The 22,470-nt window shown below is 42.1% G+C and overlaps 1 protein-coding gene across 1 annotated transcript in view; it reads left to right on the forward strand.

Moving 5' to 3' along the window:
- The window catches only part of KCNQ5 (potassium voltage-gated channel subfamily Q member 5), a 539,982-nt gene that overhangs the window by 376,860 nt on the left and 140,652 nt on the right, over window positions 1-22,470 (forward strand). The window contains exon 2 of the mRNA XM_075063805.1: window positions 5,614-5,704. Within this exon, the coding sequence (XP_074919906.1) occupies window positions 5,614-5,704 (91 nt within the window). The remainder of the gene's footprint in view (window positions 1-5,613; window positions 5,705-22,470) is intronic.

Raw genomic sequence — 22,470 nt, forward strand, 5'->3', positions numbered from 1 at the left:
GCCCCTGCCCAAGCCCTGAGCCCCCTCCCACACCCAAACTCCCTCTTGGAGCCCACAGATGGAGATCACATCCTGTTACCGTAAGTCCTCAGTCCCTTTTATTTGCCTTCCCTGACATGTCTTAGCCGTGTCTAAGCAACTTATATTACTATATCCCTCAGGGTTGTAGAAAATCCATTCTCCTGAGTTGACACAGTTGTACTGACCTAACTAACTCCTAGTGTAGATCACGCTCTGTCGATGGGAGGACTTCTCTTGTCACCATAGCTACTGCCTCTTGGGGAGGTACCTATGACAGGAGAAGCCGCTGCAGCTCTTAAGTGTAGACATTAGCAAAGAGAGCTATTAGCAAAGAGAGTCAATGCTTCTGCAGCTTGGAGAATAGTCTTGTCAGCTGTGGGATGTAATTACAGTGGGTTCACATTTGAAGTCCTTACTCAGGCAAAACTTCCATTGATATCAGTGGGAGATTTACCTAAATAAAGACAGCAAGAAGGGCAAGTGCTGGATTTTTGCCTCTTGAATGTCACTCTCTGTAGTTTGAAATATATATCTGTTATTGGTTTGGAGAGGTTGTGTGGTTGCTGGAAAACTGCCTGCTGGCTGGGTGTGTGAAATGGGCTATTTTGCCTTTCTGCATGTCTAATAAAATTCTATTGCATCTCAAATATTTGCTTTTTGCATACTTCGGAAAACAGTTTATGTGCAGATTCCTCTTGGAATTGATCTTCAGAGTGAAATTTGTTTTCAGTGAGTGTATTAAATGCTATAAAAAGGTGTTTCAATGAACAAATATGAAAAAAATTCCAGCGTGCATCATGCTTGCACACCAGGTTTTCTTAATATCAGTAAACACAGGACACAATGTAACAGAAGAACAGTGAAGTGGTTAATTAAAAATGATTTTCAGTGTGAAAAGATGCATCTTTTGGCGTTATTGTTTATATCCTTCATTTCTATTACTTTAGAATGCCAGTACAGCTTGTGTAGGCCAGAAAAGTTGCATACCTCTGCCTATACTGTCTAGAGTCCAAACAAAGATGTACTTTCTTCCTTGGGTTTGGTTTTATCTGTAACTCAAACAACAATAAATATATATATGTAACCATCCGCTAAGATTGGTTGTTCACTCATTTTCCCAGTAGAACATCCTGTCTCAGGCCCTGTTTCTCTCTGCCCCTGAGAGAGGCTTTAAGCCCCCTCATGCCCTGGGGGAACTGACGGAATCTTCCTGCCTGTATAACTCAGTATTAATTGCACTATATTTTCATGCAGGATTAAAGTACCTAACAGCAGGATGAGTCAGCAAAGTAACCCTGCATCTCTATGCAGGGTCCTTTTTCAGAGTGCTGTAGTGCAGTATAATTGACAAATGTTCACCGAAGAGGGGGATATCAATAGTATTGAGGATGATCACTTAGCAAAGCAGTACAAGCACTAGTAGGTGTAATGCCCAAATGGCTGTCTTTTTAAACTATGGCTGTAGCCAGTTTATGGTTGTACGAAGTAAGCTGTTGTCTTGGTCCATATTTTAGGGCTTGTCTATGTGATTGGGTAGTGAGCTGCACAGGAGTGTGATTCCTAAAGTGCACTAACATGTTGTGCATTGATTGGTGTGCTTCAAGCACTGTTTCAAACAGCACTATGATAAAGTGCTTTAGAGAACTTTTAGTGTGCTCCAGCAGGCTTAACGTGGACCAATTAGTGCAGAGCACATTAGTGCACTTTAGAAATCACATCCCTATAGAGCACACTGCTGCACCATGTAAACAAGCCCTTCGAGAACAGGTGTTCGCATAACAAAATATACCAGCCTAATTAGCACTCTTAGTAGCAAAGTAAGGATCACAGAGAATAAACTTCATCATTCCTGGCACAGGCCCCTCGGGCCAATGCGGATCCTTTCATGTACCGTATGTTTTAAGGAAAACACCTGGAATATGCAAGAATTTCCTTAACTACATATGATCATTACATCTTCCTTGCATCTTGAGTAATTGATTTGTCCGTGCCTTGCACCCTCCATGCACTTTCATTGGTATAACAAAACACGTAAGTTGGGTGTCACAGGGTGGACTGGGGCCTTTAAGGGGGAACTGGTCCAGACCACCTGTGCCTCACTAACAGCCTCTCCAGGGGGCCTGATAGAGAACTGCTGGTCTCTATAAAGAGCCAGAAGGGAGCTGGAGATATAGGGAGGAAGCTGTGGCAGAGGCTGAGAGAGCTGCAGTGAGCAGAAGGTTCCTTCAGGCGACCCTTGATCAGAGGGAAAACTTTGGGCCTGGAAGCTAGAGAAAGCTATAGATAGAAAGCACATAGTAAGAAGCCCACAAGCAGAGGGACAGGGCTCTTTATGGGACCCTGAATCAACAGGGGAGCAGCAGAGGGGAGGTTTTGTCTGTCGATGTCTCGGAGAGTAGGAGAGGCCTAGGAGTGGCAGCTTGAATTATATGGGACTTTCAGGACAGCGTGAATGATTTTGAACTTTATTTTAATAAACCAAACCCCAAGAAGGGCTGTTTTTGTTGGACTTGTGACAGCGTTTTGTGAATTATTGAGGAGACTGAGGGGAAACTGAGGCAGAGTGCAGCAGAGCCATCCCTGGTCATGAAAGGGTGCTTGGAAGGCAGCTGGCCCTGGTTCACTGGTCAATCTGATGGTTTTACCAGTGCTGAATTAGTTCTGGGTATAAATAGAGGACTTGTCTTTCTAGTCCTGTCAATCTGGTAACTCATCCCTTATTTGTTTTAAAGGATAGGCTTAAAATCATACACTACCCAAAATGGAAATTGATCATTTAAGAAAGTAATGCCCTAAAGTATTGCATTTGGACCATGTTCTAGAATTGCATGTGTACTTGAGGTTTGTTTCTTTAAAGAAGAAGATTTAATATAACCAAAGGTCACAATCATCAATTTGCAACCAAAGATCAGAAAATGATGTGTTCAGTATAGGTGAATATAGACTAACATGGGGACTACAGTGCTAAGTGTAGCGGAAAAATATTCCTAATTCACAGCTACAGTTTAGCCTGTTGCTTGCCAAATATCTAGTAACTGCCGTCAGAGTGAAAGGGGAAAGTTGCTCCAGCAGCAGCTGTGTCAGTAGCAAAGCCCAGGCCCCTAGAGAAGGAGAAGTACATAGAAATGGAGAGGTAGACCACAAAAGGAAAATGAAGGTGGAAAATTGACAACAGGATGGTGGGGCTGAGGGCAACAGTAACAGATAAAGTGAAGGAGAAGTGCATTTCCAACAAGGGGAAGGGAAGTAAAACCAACACAGGAATGTAGAAAGAAATAGCCAGGGTGTATTCATAGATACACAGTTAGGTAAGGAGAGTTGATTCACCACTCACTCACATTAGGTTTATGCAGTGAGTGTAATTCAACTGATGAGCAGACATTACAGATGATAGCCAATGTCATATAAACATCTATTCAGACAGCTGTCTGGTAGATTTCAATGATGGTAAATATATGGAGGTATACCTATCTGCTAGAGCTGGAAGGGATCCTGAAAGGTCATTGAGTCCAGCCCTCTGCCTTCACTAGCAGGACCAGCTACTGATTTTGCCCCAGATTCTGAAGTGGCTCCCTCAAGGATTGAGCTCACAACCCTGGGTTTACTAGACTAATGCTCAAACTAGTGAGCTATCCTCCCCTTGGTGTAATTATTCCTGATTACACTGCTTGGAGGGAGAATCTGACCCTATAAATTCTACTGTGGGGCTACACAAACTACTTAAACTTTATTTTTCTGGTTTATTACTCCCCAGAACATCCAATACAACTCCATCTGTCATATGCAATGTCGTTGTAGCTGTATGTGTCCCAGGATGTTAGAGAGATAAGGTGGGTAAGGTAATATCTTGTATTGGACCAACTTCTACTATGAGAGAGAGAGACAGAAAGCTTGTCTCTCTCACTCAGAGAAGTTGGTCCAATGAAAGATATTACCTCACCCACCTTGTCTCTCCATAAATCATAGTTATGTTATTTATTCTGCTTCTACAGAGCCAAATCCTGAAGTTCTTAGTCTGTTAATAATCAGACTGTATTCAGGCAAAACTCCATGGGAATTCTTCTGGAATAGGGTCTGAGTATTAACATAGTAAGGACTTCAGAATTTGACTCTTATTCAATATCTACTTAAAATTCAATACAAAATTTCATTATAGAAATACTAATACAGCATTTTGCTTAAAAATACCAATTGCAAAGAAAAATATAGCAAATTATTTTTGTGAATCAACCAGTTTATAAAAAAGTTATCTTATTGTTATACTTTGTATACATTTTACAGAGAGTTTTCTGTATCATTAAGATCATACTGGCTCAGACATACTATATCATTAGCTTCTTATACATTAATTTGATATGACATATAACTCAATTAAACATATACTCTAAATTTTTCCTGTATCATCTGCAATAAAAAAAACCTCAGAATATACTGCTGTTCAAAATCTCATTAATGTGCAGTAAGCAGAGCCTGCCTGATTTGTCCTCTAGAAATCCATGTCTTGGAAATGGCAATGTAAATTTCCCCTGCAATTTTGCCATCATTTTGTTACATTATTAAATGTAATAGTTTTCTTCTTTGAATCTTGGTCTGTGAATACTCAGCTCTGACTTGAATAGTCAGCTTGTGGCCAAGATAGATCTTTCCTTTCTTTGAGTGGAAAAATACTTAGTGAGGATTTTGCATCAGGTTTTATTTTCTCTTTTCAAAATGTGATAATTTTCAAAAGTATACCTTACAGTCATAGCATCGAGGATGTGCCCAATTGCCATACATAGCAGTGAGACACAGAGTCTGTGACTTTGCTCTCTTTGGCATACCTTGGTGGCAATGGAGAAGTCTTGTGGCAAACATTAAGGGATCTTTCAGATTATGGAAAAGCGTAATTGATGGTTGTTCTTCGAAACCCCTAAGACTAGTAGAGCTGTGTGAATAAATGATTTTTTTTGTTTGTTTTGGTACAATGGCTGAGCTAGAAAAAATGTTTGGGTCAAACAAACAAAATGTTTGGTTTCATTTGGGGGTGGTTTCTTGCCTTACAAAAAAATAAAAATAAAAATAAAATGGAAGTAAAATTTGAAACAAAAAGTCTTTTAGAATCAAAGTGGAAATATTCAGGTTCAAAAATATTGAAACAAAATGTTTGACTTTTTCAGAATTGTTTTTTTCAACCAAAACAATTTGTCAAATTTAACCCACATTTTTTAAATATTTTTATCAACCCAAATTTGTGGGGAGGGTTCCCATAAAAAAAAAAAAATTTTGTCCACAAAAAAAATGTCACCCAGCATTAAACACTAGTTTAGAATGGATATATTTCCCAGATTGGAGCACCAAGAGATAGCTCATGCATATACAGTCATCTCACCATGAAAGATTCTTGTGTTATTTCCTTTAATTCTATTATCCTTTATTATACTGCTGTTTAGAAACTTGTAAATTTAAAAATACTATATATAATTCTACCAAAATTCTTTTGTTATTTAAGATAATATAGTGCCATTTTATTAAATTCACCTATTTGTAAAATGCAGACTCGATGGACATATTTATTAAGTGTTCTTAATTCTTTAATATTCTTTTCTTTTTCAGTTTTCTTCTTGTATTTGGTTGCTTGATTTTGTCAGTGTTTTCTACCATTCCTGAGCACGCAAAACTTGCCTCTCGTTGCCTCTTCATTCTGGTAAGTGAAACTTATGAATACAGGACAATTTCACAGCCACATTAAGTATGTTAAATGCCATCTCACTTTAGACAGAGTAAGTGAATTTATGCTTTAAAAAAAAATTATCAACAAGGTCAAAATCAAAATAGGCCCATCATAAACAAAAAATTGACGGGATCATCGTTTCCTTTGGGACTTATTCTACATAAGGAAATGTTAACAAAAACATGATTGTATCTTTGTTCTCCTCTTGAGAATTGCCTTAATTCACTACTAATAGTTCTTCTATTAATGAAATTCAAAAAATAAATCTTAAAACTAGTAACTGCTTCTGCCTTGCCTTTTGAACTGTTGAAGTCTTCTGCTTCTGGGCTCCTTTTCCTGGCCCCTGCAGGGCTTCTCTTCCACAGCAGGATATTCTCACTTACAAGTCCTACCCTCAAAGCATGAAAGACCTTTCCTGCTGCTATTGTCACTTAAAGTCAGTATGTGACGAGATACTGAGCTACTGCAATCTTTCTTTATACTTAAAACAGGAAATAATTTTGGTATTTTAGATACCAGTGTGTTAACCAATGTGTTAACTGTTGGTAAATACTGACTTTTTAATGACAATTTTTCTGTAGAGTAGTTTTCAGAGTAGCAGCCATGTTAGTCTGTATCTGCAAGAACACTTCAACCTCTCTAACCACTCAGTGACAGACTTGAAGGTGGCAATTTTGCAACAAAAAAACTTCAAAAACAGACTCCAAAGAGAGACTGCTGAACTCGAATTAATATGCAAATTAGATACAATTAACTTAGGTTTAAACAGAGACTGGGAATGGTTGGGTCATTACACTAATTGAATCTATTTCCTCATGTTAAGTATCCTCACACCGTCAGTGGGTCATCTCAATTATCACTTCAAAGGTTTTTTTTCTCCTGCTGATGATAGCTCATCTCAATTGATTGGACTCTTCCAGTTGGTATGCGTACTTCCACCTTTTCATGTTCTCTGTATGTATAAATATCTCCTGTCTGTGTGTTCCATTCTATGCATCCGAAGAAGTGAGCTGTAGCCCACGAAAGCTTATGCTGAAATAAATTTGTTAGTTTCTAAGGTGCCACAAGTACTCCTGTTCTTTCTTCAGATTAGAAGTTAAACATATACCAAGATTCAGTGGCTGGAAGTGGATGCTAGACAAATTCTGACTGGAAATATGGTGCACATTTTTCACAGTGAGGGTAATTAACTATTGGAACAACTTACCAAGGGTTGTGGTGGATTCTCCATAACTGGCAATTTTTAAATCAAGATAAAGCAGATCTTTTAGAAAAATATTCTATCTTAAACAAGCATAATTCTGAGAAAGTTATATGGCCTGTGTTATACAGGAGGTCAAACTAGATTATCACAATGTTCCCTTCTGGCCTCTAAGCCCTTCATGCTGAGCCAATGATAGCCAATGAGGGTACAATGGTGTTAATTTAAAAAGTCACCAAACATCACAGAGTTACCACAGTTATTTTGTATTCCAAGAACACACACTGCAACATGTTAGGTAGGCTCCACTGCATAGCGACTGTTGACGAATGTCGACTTTTTGATGGCAATCACTGTATGTGCTCATTACTGATTCTCATCATAACAATTCCTAAGTACACCTCTACCTTGATATAGCGCTGTCCTTGGGAGCCAAAAAATCTTACCACGTTATAGGTGAAACCGTGTTATATTGAACTTGCTTTGATCCACCGGAGTGCACAGCCCCGCGCCCCCGGAGCACTGCTTTACTGGCTTATATCCGAATTCGTGTTATATCAGATGGTGTTATATCGAGGTAGCGGTGTAGTTAAGGACTGGGCAGGCTAACTGATGCATGGTAATTTCCAATGCAGTTACTTTAGTGATTTCAGATTGTCCGAGACAGATGCAGGTTCGAGTAAGTATTTGATTGAGAGAGGAAAATTAAAACATGACAGATTGAAATTTCAAACCACGTGGCTGTTTATTAGCGGGGATAAGTTGCAACTTGGGCTGGGGAGAGGCAATTTATCAACTAGAAATACTATCAGAATAAAACCACACACAATCAAAACAGTCTATTTACATCCGACAACAAGAAACCAAGTGATTTATAATCAACTGCTCACTAAAATTCAGAGCAGATACACAAAACTAAGTAAACTGTACACACATTAACCAAATATTATAAAATACACCAACCCGTCACAATAGCAATCAATACAACAATTTGACTTTCATATACTGTATACACAACCTTGTACCAAGTAAGGGAGAGAAAGAAAGAAAAAGAAGGAAAGAAGAGGCTGAACGAACAGAGTATTTACAGAAAACAAAATGCACATACCACACTCCAGGCACAGCTGACCAGCAGTACAGACACCAAGGGCATGACGAATTGGTGAGAAGTAATCCAAAAGAAAAATCGATACGACACGAGCCGGGAAAATCCGGAGGAGATCCTGGCTGAAAGGGTGATCAGGCCTTTCAGCTAACACGCGGATACTCTTGTTGTTTTTGGCGCGAGACATGGTTTTATTTGAAGACTCTTACTTGTGTCAGCGTCTGATTGGTCCCTAGCTCCTTCACCTTCCAGATTCCGAGCTGGTGCCCTCTACGTCGATAGGAGCTGCACCCGGCACACTACTTTTTGCACACAGCCCTGTATTTTTTGCACACGGCCACATAGTGTAGCACACGGCACGAACTTGACCAGACAGAAGGTTCGAAAATAGGCACACAGCACTATAATGTTGCACACCACACCATAGGGTAGCACACGGCACTACGGTGTTGCACACGGTACCAATGTGACCTTTAGACCGACAATTGGCCATACAGATGCCATGTTTGAGCATAGGTTTAGGGCTGCAACACAGATGCCATCAAAAAATCAGTTAATAATGATAGCATTCAGATCCTATTCCCTTATTTAGTGATTTGAGCAACACCTTTGTAATGAGTTTGTTTGGGTATCCTATAATTGATTTTGTTAATGTAACTATTAAACTAATCTTAAAAACCAAGGATTGGCAGCCTTTGGCACACAGCTTGCCAGGGTAAGCACCCTGGTGGGCCGGGCTGGTTGGTTTACCTGCTGCGTCTGCAGGTTCAGCCGATTGCGGCTCCCACTGGCCGCAGTTTGCTGCTTCAGGCCAGTGGAGGCGGCGGGAAGTGGCGGCCCTTGGCCCGTGCCATATCCCTTGGCCCGTGCCACTTCCCGCAAGCCCCATTGGCCTGGAGCGGCGAACCGCAGCCAGTGGGAGCCACGATTGGCCGAACCTGCAGATGCGGCAGGTAAACAAACGGACCCGGCCCACCAGGGTGCTAACCCTGGTGGGACGCAGGCCAAAGGTTGCCAATCCCTGCTTAAATCAATCTCTGTTTGCAATGAGTTCACCTTGAAATGTCACTGTAAAACACTCTTGTGGGGTCCTACATTTACTCTCAGTGATCTGTTTAGGTCCAGTGAGATCTGTATAAAAGATTTAAGCACATAGGCCAGATCTTCACTTGTGTGAATCATCATAGCTTCACTGATTTGGACTACTGTAACTGTCCAACCCTGCAACCCCTTCTATTGTTTGGATTTTAGAGTCTCTCTGTCTCCTGTATGATCCTGAACAATTCAGAATGTAGAAATTAGGGACATCTGTATATTAGAGTGATGATCTTAATAGAAGTGGATGGATAATCTGTGAGGCATTAATACTAGTTGTCGTAGTCTGATCCAACATTTCTATAGAATATCCCTATGTGTTTGTAGAAGCTCTTATCAAGAATAGGTCCTGTGATAATAAATTTTTACAGTTCCTGCTGTGGCTCTCTAATGGAGAACGTATAAGGTCCAGGAGCAAACTGAAACTTAAACTGGTTCATTCCTGTTTGCTGGACCACATGTTCTTTCCTTCATTTCTGACTCATTAGTTAAAGTTTGCAACAACATAAAAATAATACAACTCAGCACTAATGTTTCAGCAATCATTTTGACTACATAAATGCACTGATTGCAGTCTTTAGTGCCACCAATTCCCACAATCCCTTTACATGTAATGATTCACACGGTTCTTGCAAATGTTCTGCTTACACAATTTACCACAGACAGTTATATTAAATATCAAAGAACTGTTTATTTCCTACTGAAGAGATACAGCATCACATCTTTCTTTTCTAATGAAGTGAAGTACAACACTCTGTGGCGCTGCCTGCTGGAATTCCAGGAACAACTGCTTCGTGGACTTATTCCAGGTGGTACTGACGAGCCACCCTAATTTGCTACCATAAAACAAAACCAATAACGTTCCTCACAATCATATCTATGTTTTTTGCCTTATTTTGCCTTGCACTGGCACTTTTTATTTTTTTATTTTTTTGGACTTTATTTTAGGTGCTATTAGCAAGGTGAAAGAGAGGAGGTAAATGTAGATAATCTAGGGCTTGTCTGCAGTGGTAAGTTTTGTCGCAAAAACCTGCCTTTTGGCAATAAAACAGCAAGAGCGTACACACTAGAAGGAGACTTTTGTCACGAAAAATGCCCACGTTTGGCAACAAAAAACTTCCACCCCTACGAGAGACTTGTATCTTTTCCCCTCCCTTTATTGTTGACAAAGAGCCAGTGTAGACACTGCTGATTGTTTTGTGGAGGGAACTGGCTTCTGCCAGTATCCCATAATGCCTGCCCTGATTGTTCTGCTGAGTGCTGTGATCTTTGCTGCCTTGCAGGCATGCGCCCCTCCCCTTTCAAAGCTCCGGGAAGTATGCTCTGTTTGGGGAACAAATAAAGGGCAAATCATTGGAATGCTCCTGTTCTTCCCTACACTAGGAACACAGTAGGAGGCAGACTGCTGCTGCAGGGGGAGAGGGACAGATTGCTGTGCTGCTTTGCCGTTCCTCAGCATGGAGAGCTCACAGAGCTACTCATGATGATACTCTGGGCAGCTGAGGGGGCTGTGCGAGAACTCGGAGAGAATCCTTAGATGCACCACGTTACATACCCACACTGCATTGCTCACCCTGTCAATGACATGATATGATCTGTCGACCAAGGGAGCAAGTGTGAACACCCTTTAGCGATTTTTGTTTTGTCAACTTTTGGGTGTCAACATAAGTTTTGTCAACAAAACTTGGTAGTGTAGACAAGCCCCTAGTCTCCGCCTCCTCACTACAAAGGCCAGAGATGCTGAGGGGCTTGTCTTCTTTCCCACTCCTCCTCCATGGCTGGTATGGTATGACTGTCTGCTAGGCAGAGGTAGGAGCAAGTCAACATCTGTCACAGACAAGAAATAGCAAGAGGACCATTGCTATATACATTTACACACACTCTCTCTCTCTCTCAACTTGGGACTCATGAAAGCAGCAACTGGGTTGGGTGGGCTGAAGACTTAAAACATCTCCACTGACATCAAGCTTCAAAATCTTTTCAAGAGAACTGAAAATCTAAAATAAACAAGTCTCCCAAACAGCTCTATTTACTTAACTTTCTGGAAATAATAAACCTAAACAAAGGGAAAGAAAACATCAGACATCTCCTTGTATCTACTTATCACAATCATCCTTTAATCTCTTCTCTGCACAGTTTATGACACTTGGATCTGACTACTGATGTGTTCCACACAGGCAGTAGAATAAATTCTCCTCCAACATCAAAAAAGCCACAAGCAATTTAAGAATCCAACCAACGCAGCAGAAAAATAATCCTTGGTGTATTACTAGTCTCCTACCAGCACAACAACTACTGGCACTGTATCAAATAGTAAAAGTTGAAGAAGTAAAACTGAGCATGGGAAGGCAAAAGTCAAATATTTTGGGGAAGCCAGCCAAGAAGATAAATCTGGCACAGGGAACTGTTCTCTCTCATGACCAAACTCTATATATTTTAAGAAATCTTACAACACACAGCAAGATTTTGTCACCGGTATTTGTAGAGCCAGTGGTTGATTTTCTGTGTGAATGACTTTTTAGCAGAAAATGAAGTTTCCACTCTAAAGCTGGACTACATCTCCCGTGACACAATGCAGTCTCCCCTCTAATTGAGCAGGGTGGTGCATCATGGGAGTCACAAAGCTGTGGGGGAATCCTGGGAGATGTTGTAGCCTGGGACGCCAACCCCTGGAAGACAATGGGGGCATCAGGCATCTGAACTACAGCTACCTATGAGGCAATGTGCATTATCAGGAAATGCAATTTAATGTTTAACTTACTTGAAGCTAAATGTTTTGGGTTAGTTCAACAAACCAAAATGAAATATTTCTATTCCAAAATATCAAAATGTTTTGATTGAAGATGTCATAATGAAATGTTTAATAACTTCTACATCAAAATTTTGTAATGTTTCATTCTGCCAAAAATTTCAATATTTCAATTCTTATCCCAATTCTGGACAAAAACAAGTGTTGAAATATCAAAATTTCTCATGCAATGGATATTCCAATTTGCACTCAGCTCTACATATTCTCTTTAATTAGCACCTTCCTACAAAAGTAGCCCCATTTATGTCAACGAAAGGGACTGAGCAATCAGAGCGACAAAAATATTTTGTAGAAGTTTTGGTGAAAAATAATGTTGCAAAAATTGTAAATCTGTATCTACTCCCAGAAAATATACAGGACCACTGCACTGAGTGCACCTCTGGATGAAATATCATTTATAACAAGCTACAGTATAGAATTCATTACTTGTACTTATCTTCTTTCTGTGACCTGTAGTATATAATACACCAATACAAAACCATTATTAAACCATAATGTGGTATTTAATCTGAGTATTAAACTCTTAACTCCTCTTATGTTTTCTTTGCATGATAAAATAAGTCATCTTGTATTAGTGTTTTCATTCTATATATACATATTGTTTGATTCTTTTGTTGTTGTTGTATAAGGCAAAATCATCTCTAGCCCTAATGTGGCCTGCCAGGGCCTCATTCTGCCTCCCTGAATGGGCACAGTACTACTACATAGATCACAGCTGTTAGTTCCCTGTAGAATGTTGCCTCTTCCCTTTCACACCCCTTCCCCTGAGAGCCAGTGGGCAAAAGGAGGCAGATCAATGTTGTGGATTGTGATGTAGGCAGTCAAACTAGTGGTCAGGGCAGAAGCAGGGATCTGGAGCAAGGCAGATGGGCAGGAACTAGAAACAAGACAGAGGTCTGGAACAAGGCAGGGCTCAGGAGTTGGGTGAAAAGTCCGGGTCCAATGTAGTAACCAGCCCAGGATATTAACTGGTTGCTCATACAACTTCCTGTGGCTCCTTCTGGCTTAAATAGTAAGTTTGACCCAATCAAAGAGGCCGGATATCTCCTCCAGTAGTGGGTGGTGCCTCTGGTGAGCTAGGGTCAAACAGCTAAAACTTTCTGCTGCTGCTTGCAAGCTGGTAGCTTCTCTTTGAGGACTGCCTGGGGACCTGGCTTGAGACCCCCAGTCCTTCACAGCAGAGAGCCAACATGCAACTCCTTTTACACTCGTGTCACTGGAGTGGGATAGGTACAGATGAAGAAGTTCACTTACTGTAGTTCTGAAGAGTAGGTATTTACTCTACCAAAGTAAGAGCTGAGGAGGGGAGGAATTGTGAGCCAGAGTCATAATCCCTCCTCAGTGTTCCTTCTGGGGTGGCCCAGTGATGGGCTGCCCCATATTTAGGGCTAAACCTAAAGATGACATCAACAGTCCCTGTCTAGAAGTGCTTGCAGTCTGACTTGTGTACAGGAAGTTTTAAATGAAGGTCAAATATTAAGCACAGGGCAAAAAAAGAAAAACAAATTCCCCAGTCTTGCATGTTCACAAAGACAAGAATCATTCAACAGGGCAAAGATAAAGATGGGCAGGAGAGCCAGGAGTCTTGTGTTTGGGCTCTTGCACTAACCTGAAATTACTTTATTTAACTTCCTTTCAGCAGAGAACTTGATAATGCCCGTTAGTGAGGTAAAAAAGTCTTCTGACATTAGCAAGGCTGAAATGATGTCCAGAAATAGTGCATCTGTTAAAGAGGAATGTAGGTAATTTTTTCAAGCTTGTTTTTACTAACTCTGTTTAATTGAATATTTGGTAGATTTTTTTATATAGCACATCACAAGCCTCCTTCCACATTTAAAATTCTTATCAATTTAGTTTGGAGTTACAGTACAAGAAATGCTAGCTCAGGCCTGGTTTTTGCGTTGTTTGTCATACCTTACAGTGATAGCCATCTGGATTTTCCGGGTGGATCTGTATGAGAAATTAATTTGAATCTGTTTCTAGTGGTGTCTATCAAGGAAGTCTTCATCCTGTGGAACATACATTTGAGATCACATGTTGCGACTAGTAAAATGTCCTTGCACTTTCTAACAGGAAAGGTATTGTACAGAACATAGGGTAATTAAATATTAAACCTGCTTCTACCAGAAAAAGATGAAATTGATCCCTGGACTAAAAATTAGTCATCTGTATACAAAAAAGGATGACAAACTGGTTGAAATTCACAATTTCCCACAGAACACAGATTCCAATATTTGCTTTCGTCCCAAATTAGAGTGAAAAGTTGAAGATTCAAAATGGCCCACAAAACAACATTTCTGAAAAATGTTTTAGAAATATCAAAAGGGCCTTATCAAAATATTTTATTTTGATAAGATCAGAGCACTTAATTTAACTTTATAATATGCCAGCCAAAATAAAACACTTCAACATTATTGAAATGAAGTGTTTTGATAACTTTTTGTCAAAAATATTGAGGAAATCAACACACTTATTAAATGTTTAGATTTCAGCAAATTAGCATTTTCCAGTGCAAAAAAAATGTTCTATCTGAAAATTTTCAACCAGCTTTAATCCTGACTTCATTACGACCATTGTATGCAAATAGAATACAGGCCCCATTATTAATATAGATTGAAAAGGGCCGATTTCTCCAAAGTAAAAATAATTAGAAGCAAAGTAGAGTAGGAGAAAAAAATTTAACAGAGAAGTGTAAATGAACATTTAGAGTTCTCTAATAGATGCTCCAAAAGCCACAGTTCCTCAATTATGACAAAAAGGCTGTTTTGGGGGCAAAGCTATCAACCTGGTTAACAAGGGATGCAAAATCATCAAATAAATAAATAAATAATTCAATAAATCCATATATAGAAAATAGAAAAAACAGGAGGCTGATGGTGCGACATCATTGATGCCAGTTGGCAGAGGGGTCTCACTGTTCTTTACAAGCAACTGCTATCTCAGACCTGACAAACTCACCACATTTAATGCACTGCTTTCATGATATTTTCCATAAAGTGTGGCATGTGAGGTCTCTACTGAAAGCTTGTAATTTATCAATACTCATAATTAAAGCTATGATTTAGTCACGGGTATTTTTAGTAAAAGTCATGGACAGGTCACGAACAATAAACAAAAATTCATGGTCCATGACCTGTCCATGACTTATACCATAAATACCACTGACTAAACTGTAGGGGGAGAGCAGTACTGCTGGGGGGAGCTGGCAGGAAGGCTGTTGGCAGGGGTGCCCTGGGGGGGGCCCACTGGTCAGGGGTGGCCACACCCCAGGGGGCCTGCAGCTTAGGGTGGGGATGCACCCCAAGACCAGTGGCACCAGCTACTGGGGCAACCAAACAGCAGCTGCTCCAGCTGCCCCGGGACCACTGCTCAGGCAGTCCCCAGGTCAGTTGCATTGGCCATTGCTCGAGCGGTCCCCAGGGCCACCTGAGCAGCTTGGGCAGCCCTGGGGTCATCACCTTGGCCACTGTACAAGTCAGAGGTCATGGAAAGTCATGGAATCTGTGACTTCTGCGACCTCTGTGACAGACACAGAGTCCTACTCATAATCATTGAAAGATGTGTACAGGTATATTTAAGAAATAAATGTAATTATGTTGAAAACTGTGCCTTATGGTCTTGGAGTAGAAATTGGTCACCAGGGAATTAGTGATGGCCCATTCAAGTGGGAGGGAGCTGTTGCCTCTCTCTGGTTAGCTGATGATGTAGTGCGAGGTTCAATCGTCTACCCTTGTCCCATCCCAGAACACTCAGTAGAAAACCATCAAAGACAACTGCAAACAATTAAAACCACTTGGCGGTAAAAAGGAAAATTACAACGGGCAGGGGATCGCTCTGTCTGTGAATAAAGACAAAAGACTGATTCAGTTTATCACAGGGTGGAGAAAGACACTCTGCATCCATTTCTCTGAGGAGATATCTTGCTGAGTGGGAGTGTTTCATAAAAGATTGGATCCAGGCTCCTGTGAAGCCAGCCAGCTCTACAACAGGCTGAACTTTGGGGTGGAAATGGGGAACCTACTTTATTGGTAACTATCAATAAGTGTAGGCCCTAGTTACATTTTATTATTTTATTTTGTATTGTAGCCATTTTTTTCCATCACTCTTGTTTGTTTCTAGTTGGAACCTCTGTTTTTTTCTTAAATAAACCTTGTGTGTTGTTATAAGTGCTGTGCATTTTACAAGAGCAGGAATTTAAGGTAAAACTGGTAAACTGGGGTACCTTGTTCCTTTGGGAGCAGAAGATCTGAGATTTCGATGAGTAGCCAGTGTCAGGGGCTGAATATCACAGGGGAATGCTTCAGAGGGACTTGGGGACTGTTGGGGTGCACCTCTTTTTAATCTGCAAGGCAAAGACAAGGCTGGCATAACCCAGAGGAGAGTGCTTGAGTGGCTGAAAAGCTGCTGGTGGTACAGAGCTAACACCCATCACAGGCAAGACTCCCTCTCACTGGGGCCAGGGGCAACAAGAGGACTTACTGTCTTGGGTACCTGGGAATCATCAGATGGCAGTGACTATAAATTATCATTAAAGAAACTCAGTTGATAAGGGAAGCTAAAGGTACCAGTAAAAAAAAAAAATCTATGGCCAATAAGGTTAACAATAATAAGAATAAATTTTTAAAACATATCAAAGAACAAAAGAAATCATAACAAAAGTATTGGTCTGTTACTAAATGGAATTCATGACTGTCAATAATGATACCTTTCTCTTTTGTACACTTTGTCCTTTCTTTTCTTTCACATGTCTCCATTCAACATAAATAGCATTTGTAAAGAGGGCTGAAAAAGAAAAATATCTATATTTGAATAGGAACATTTTTCTTTTGTAAATGGGAAATTTAATGTAGTTGTACTGTACATGTGTAATTAGAGATTGCCATTTAGTCACACAGAATTCTCACTTATGTTCTATGAGCAATACAGAGTAAATTTCCACCTACTATAAGTGATCAGGGTACAACATAGATATGAAAAGGGCCCCTACAATGCCATAAAATTTCAGGAACCATTTTTGTGAAAAGCAAAAGAGAAATCTGGGGCTACAGTTAGAGCATTTCCCAGGCAGTGAGATCTATCTATAATTCTTCTTCTGTGAGAAATCTCAGTGTATTGTATAATGTCAGGATCACTGAGGTTGTCACATTTCACTGCCAGTGGGAACACATATCATCCATGAAATTATTTCACTTGTGCCCACTGGATCTACTTAAAAGGGATTTTTTTTTAATTGTTAGTTTTAAAAGGTGACACCCCCTTACCCTCCAAGATAATATTTATATCCAAGGTGGAACCCTTGGCGGAACACCACCAAGTCCAAGATAAGGTGACATCAATTGTACTGTTGGAAACAACCATTTGACAATAAATAGATGATAGAAACAGAACACAGTATGGACTTGGACTTGGTGCTGTTATTCACACACAAAGTAAAAAATAATCAGACATGTTGGAGTCCTGAATAGAATTCTTGGTCACACTCCTAATCACTTTCTTCACAAATCAGGAAGGAGTAGGAGTGCTGTGTGGGCGAGATGCATGTCCCTGAGAATGAAGGGACTGTCACGTGTTACACAACAGAAAATGTTCCAGCCAATCAAGGAGTGGTTTTGAGGGGAGACTTATCCTTCTTTGTCCAGACAGATGGTAGCCATAATATGAGGATTTAAGATAGTAATGTAAAGGGACAGAATCAGGTGGCAGAGGTAGAAATATAAGGGTTCCGCCTTGGATATAAATATTTCCTTGGAGGGTAAGGGGGTGTCACCTTTTAAAACTAACAATTAAAAAAAATCCCTTTTAAGTAAACCTGGCCAAAACTTTGTAAGAAATTTTGGGTTTGTTCCAAATCAGAACGAACTCAAATTTCAAAATACAGACATTTCTGACAAATACTTTGAAATCTGGGTTCATTCCAATTTGAAACAAACTCAGATTTTCTCATAAACCAGGGATTTTGAAAAAAACCTTCATTTCAGAAACACCAACGCACACCAGCATTGTGTTTCTGAAAGAAAATTTGCTCCCCAGGACTGGCAGCTGCCGAGTGAAATTGACATTCTTGTGAGACTGACAAGAATGTCAATTTCAGACGGAGCTCTGAAGCAGCCCTGCGATGAGGACTGTCCCAGGGTCAAGAACCCAGAGGTTCCTGACCCAAGGACCCAGAGCTTCCAGACCTCTGGCCAATGAGAAAAAAGATTAAAGAAAATAAAATAGCAAAGGGAAAAAAACATATCAGATAAGGCACAACATAAGTTATATGAAAAGCTTAGTATGAGCACAGAAAAAGTCCAGCATCCAGACAACATGCAGAAACAGAAATAAGCCCAGCCACACCGCAAAGATATACAGAGAAATTATGGGAACAGACAGATTGTTACAGACAGAATGTCGTGAAATCAATAAAAAAATAGCCATCCTTTTGGATTTACAGCTTAATAAAAATATGCACAAATGACCTATATATGTTTCATACAAAATAGACAAGGCCATAAATGTCTGAAATACAGCAATCCAAAGAGATTATAAAGCTCAGTGGATCAGACTAAAATCATATCGTGAGAAACAAATTCCAGTCTTGAGAGAAAATGTGAACTGTTACTCAGGTGCAAAGATAAAACAGCCAACCAAGAAGTTATGATTAGCACATTGAGAGACATAAATCACACACAAAATACCCTGATCTTATTAAAAGGATGTGTGCCATAGAGTGTCACAATAATGGTATCAAACCTAAACTAAACATGAATTATATGATCTATATAAAAATATGATCATATGACATGGAAGTATATACATTTAGGGGGTGAGGGATGCAAAGTCTGTTTTACATGACACTTATAGTTAGGGCCCTACCAGATTCATGGCCATGAAAAACACATCACTGACAGTGAAATCTGGTCCCCCGCACCCTGTGAAACCTGGTCTTTTGTGTATTCTTACCCTATACTATACAGATTTCACAGGAGAGACCAGTGTTTCTCAAACTGGGGGTCCTGCTCCAAAAGGGAGTTCAAAAGGTCACAAGGTTATTTTACAGGGGTCATGGTATTGCCACCCTTACTTCTGCACTGACTTCAGAGCTGGGCAGCTGGAGAGTGGTGGCTGTTGGTTGGGCACCCAGCTCTGAAGGAAGCTTCCCTCCAGCAGCAGCACAGGAGTAAGGGTGCCAATACCATACCACGTCATCCTTACATCTGAGCTGCTGCTGGCAGTGGCTCTGCCTTCAGAGCTGGGCTCCCTGCCAGCAGCCGTGGCTCTCCAGCTGCCCAGCTCTGAAGGCAGTGCTGCTGCCAGCAACAGCGCAGAAGTATGCATAGTAGTACCACAAGACCCCTCCAATGAGCTTGCAACCCCTTCCCCCAACAACTCCTTTTTGGGTCAGGACTCCTACAATTACACCACCATGAAATTTCAGATTTAAATAGCGAAAATAATGAAATTTACAATATTGAAAATCCTATGACCATGAAATTGACCAAAATGGACCATGAATTTGGTAGGGTCCTACTGATAGTATTCCGTAAGCCTTGAAAAAGAGATGATAGCTGCAAAACATGACAGCAGATGGCATCATTCATAGAGTAGAAGACCCAATAGACTGGGTTCATTCCTTAGTTGTTGTTGTGAAAAAAAGGGGCGATGTCACTGGGCGGGACTCACCGATGCGGTGCCTCCTGCTGGTCGTCCAGGGAATTAGTGTTTCCAGCTCCAGAGCGCCCTCTGCAGGCCGGTGTCCCACTTGCCGCTGAGCCTGAGTCCCTCCTGGACCCTGGGCATGCTTTCAGGCCAGGGTGCTGGCCACCCTACTACACACACCCCACCTCAAGATCCCCTCCACCCGGTGGGCAGGAGGGGTAGTTCCTATCTCCCCAGCTTCCCCAGCAGGAGGTCCCTCTCCTGTCGCAGGTTTTCGATCAAGAGGAGCCACCTGCTTCCCTCTTCTGCAGTCTGGGTCCCCACCGTAGCCAGTCCTGTTCCTGCATGGGTTCTTCTGTCCGTCTGGGTCCTCACCATAGGTTGTCCCACTCCCGTGTGGGTTCCACTCTTGATCTGGGACCTCTCTGCCCCACACCCTTTCTCTTCTGGGGCCCTGGTCTTCCCCACCCCCTCCTTTGGGTTAGTCTCAGACTGAGCCCGATCCTCTGGCCTCCTCCTCCTTCTATGGTGGCAAGGCCGTCTTTCTCAGCCGCCCTTGTGGCACAGGAAGCACAGCCAGTGCCTTCCTTTGGCCACTTGCGGGCTAGGCCTGGCCCTGTGAGTTCCATGAGGGCACTCCCTCCTTATGTGCCCGGGCTCCCTACAGACCCAACATGTTTGGGGCCCCTCTGTTGGCTTCACAAGGGGCACTCTAGTGTCTCCACCATTTGTCTCTGGCATAGCCTTTCCTTCAGGGCTCGCCTGGGCCCTGTGAGTCCCATAGGGACACTCCCTCTTCATGTACCCTGGTTCCCCACAGGCCCAACAGTTCCTCTGTCTTGGCACTGGCCTCCTGCCCAAGGTACTTGGCCCCCAATGAGACCTATGTGTCCTTCCCCACAACAGCTGTAACAGGCTTGCTTGCTGTTCAGCAAGACAGGCCACACAGGCTCTCCAATAGTAGTCTCTCATTCTGGGTCTACCTTCTGTTCGCTGAAGTCTTGGATCTGGGCAATAGTCCACAGTCCTTGCCCTTGCCCCTTGTATCAGAGGTGGACTGTCTATCCCCACATTCTCCACCACAATGTCATGGCGTGGGATTCACCAGTGTGATGCCTCCTGCTGGTCATCTAGGGAATTAGCGTTTCCAGCTCCGGAGCATCCTCTGCAGGCTGATGTCCCGCTTGCCGCTGGGCCCGAGTCCCTCCTGGCTCCGAATGCCCCTTACAGGTCAGTATACTGTCCCCTGGCAGTACCCCCACAGATCTGGGTCTCCCCTCCCCAGGAAACCCCCAATGTCTATCCCCACCTTGCCTCAGTCTATGGCCACTGCCAGTCATCACCTAGCCCCCGTTCCCTGGGGCAGACTGGAGTGTAAGTGCCACTCATCACTGCAAGGGGGGTTTGGACCTGCTGCCTTTGCCTACCCTTGGGCTGCCCTCTGCAACCCCGGTACCTTTCTTTGGCCTTTAAGAAGGCCTGCAGCCTGGGGGGTTTCTTGGCCAGAGCTCCCCAGCTCCTCTGGCCTTCTCCCAGCCCTGCTCCAGTCTTGATACCATGCTTAGCTCCTAGCAGACAGGTCCCTCCCTCTCCACATCTAGAGAGAGACACTCTGTATGCTCCTGGCCCACTTCCCTCTTATAAGGGCCAGCTGGACCCTGATTGGGACATGGCTGTTTCCCCAATCAGCCAAGGCTTTCTGCTTTTCCTAGCAGCAGCCCTCTCGCAGCCTCAGCCCTCTCCCAGGGCTGATTTAAGCCTTTTAAGGCAGGAGCGGATGACCATCCTGCTACAGGCAGTCAGACTTTTCACTGACCCCAAAGAGTTGAACAAAAATATCCAAGGAACATTTCTTCTTGCCAACAAGTAACAAAAGTGTTTGAGATTACAGGAGCTAAATTCTTCAACAAACTAGATGTATCTGCAGTGTTTTGGCAGTTTGTATAGAGAGAGCTCCAATACTTGCTCTTTAAATTTACTGTTTGACAAATATTGCTTTCTTGAGTGCGTCTTTCTGAATATGTTTGGCACTGGAAGTATTTCAGTGGACAGTGTCCCAGCTCCCAGATGCTAGAAATCTCACAGGAGTCAAGATGTACATTGATAATATGATAGTCCAGGGCAGCCCATTTTGGGCTCAGGACCCATTTGTAAATGTTTATGGCCTGTCATAACCCAGTAAATAATCTGGGAAGGTTTTGGTCAGGTCTTGCCCCCCTGGAAGGGAGGGGTCCTGCCCAGCCACACTCACCCCACGGTGGCAGCTCCTGCAACTCCTGAGCTATGGGGCTGGCTGAGCTTGGCTCTCAGCTCCAGGCACTGCAACTTCCAGGGTTGCAGAGCTGTTCGTGTTTGGCACCAACCCCCAGCTGGACCAAATTTGTGTAAGTGGAGTTGTGTCCTGGCTCATGAGGTTGCAGTGCCACTCATTCAGATTGGCCTACTTGGACTCCCGTCATCATTACAGTTGGGAGAAACCTGAGTGCTGTTGGGGCCCCAGAGATTACAGTGCCTGAAGCAGGGAGGTGAGCCCAGTGACTCTTTGAAACATGACCCTTTGAAACATTCTGGTGACTCAATTTTGGGTCCTGACCCACAGGTTGGGAAACCCTGGTCTAGGGCAGCACTGCTAATATATATGAGGAATGATTGCAGAGAGAACTGGAAGAATAAAAACTTAAAACTGAACAAGGCAACTGTCATTTTCAAAACAAATGAAATCACCTAGCTAGGAGAGAAATTAACCACAAAATGAATATGTCTGATATTTCTAAGATCCAGGCAATTCCAAACATGCTGAGGCCCAAAGATTAAGAAAAAGAGATTGCAAGCATATTGGGTTGTGTCCATTTATTCAGACCTATCTGTGCAGCTCAAACAATTAGCCT

The sequence above is a fragment of the Chelonoidis abingdonii genome, chromosome 3 (genome assembly GCF_003597395.2).
Source record: "Chelonoidis abingdonii isolate Lonesome George chromosome 3, CheloAbing_2.0, whole genome shotgun sequence".
In the NCBI taxonomy this organism is placed as follows: domain Eukaryota; kingdom Metazoa; phylum Chordata; order Testudines; family Testudinidae; genus Chelonoidis; species Chelonoidis abingdonii.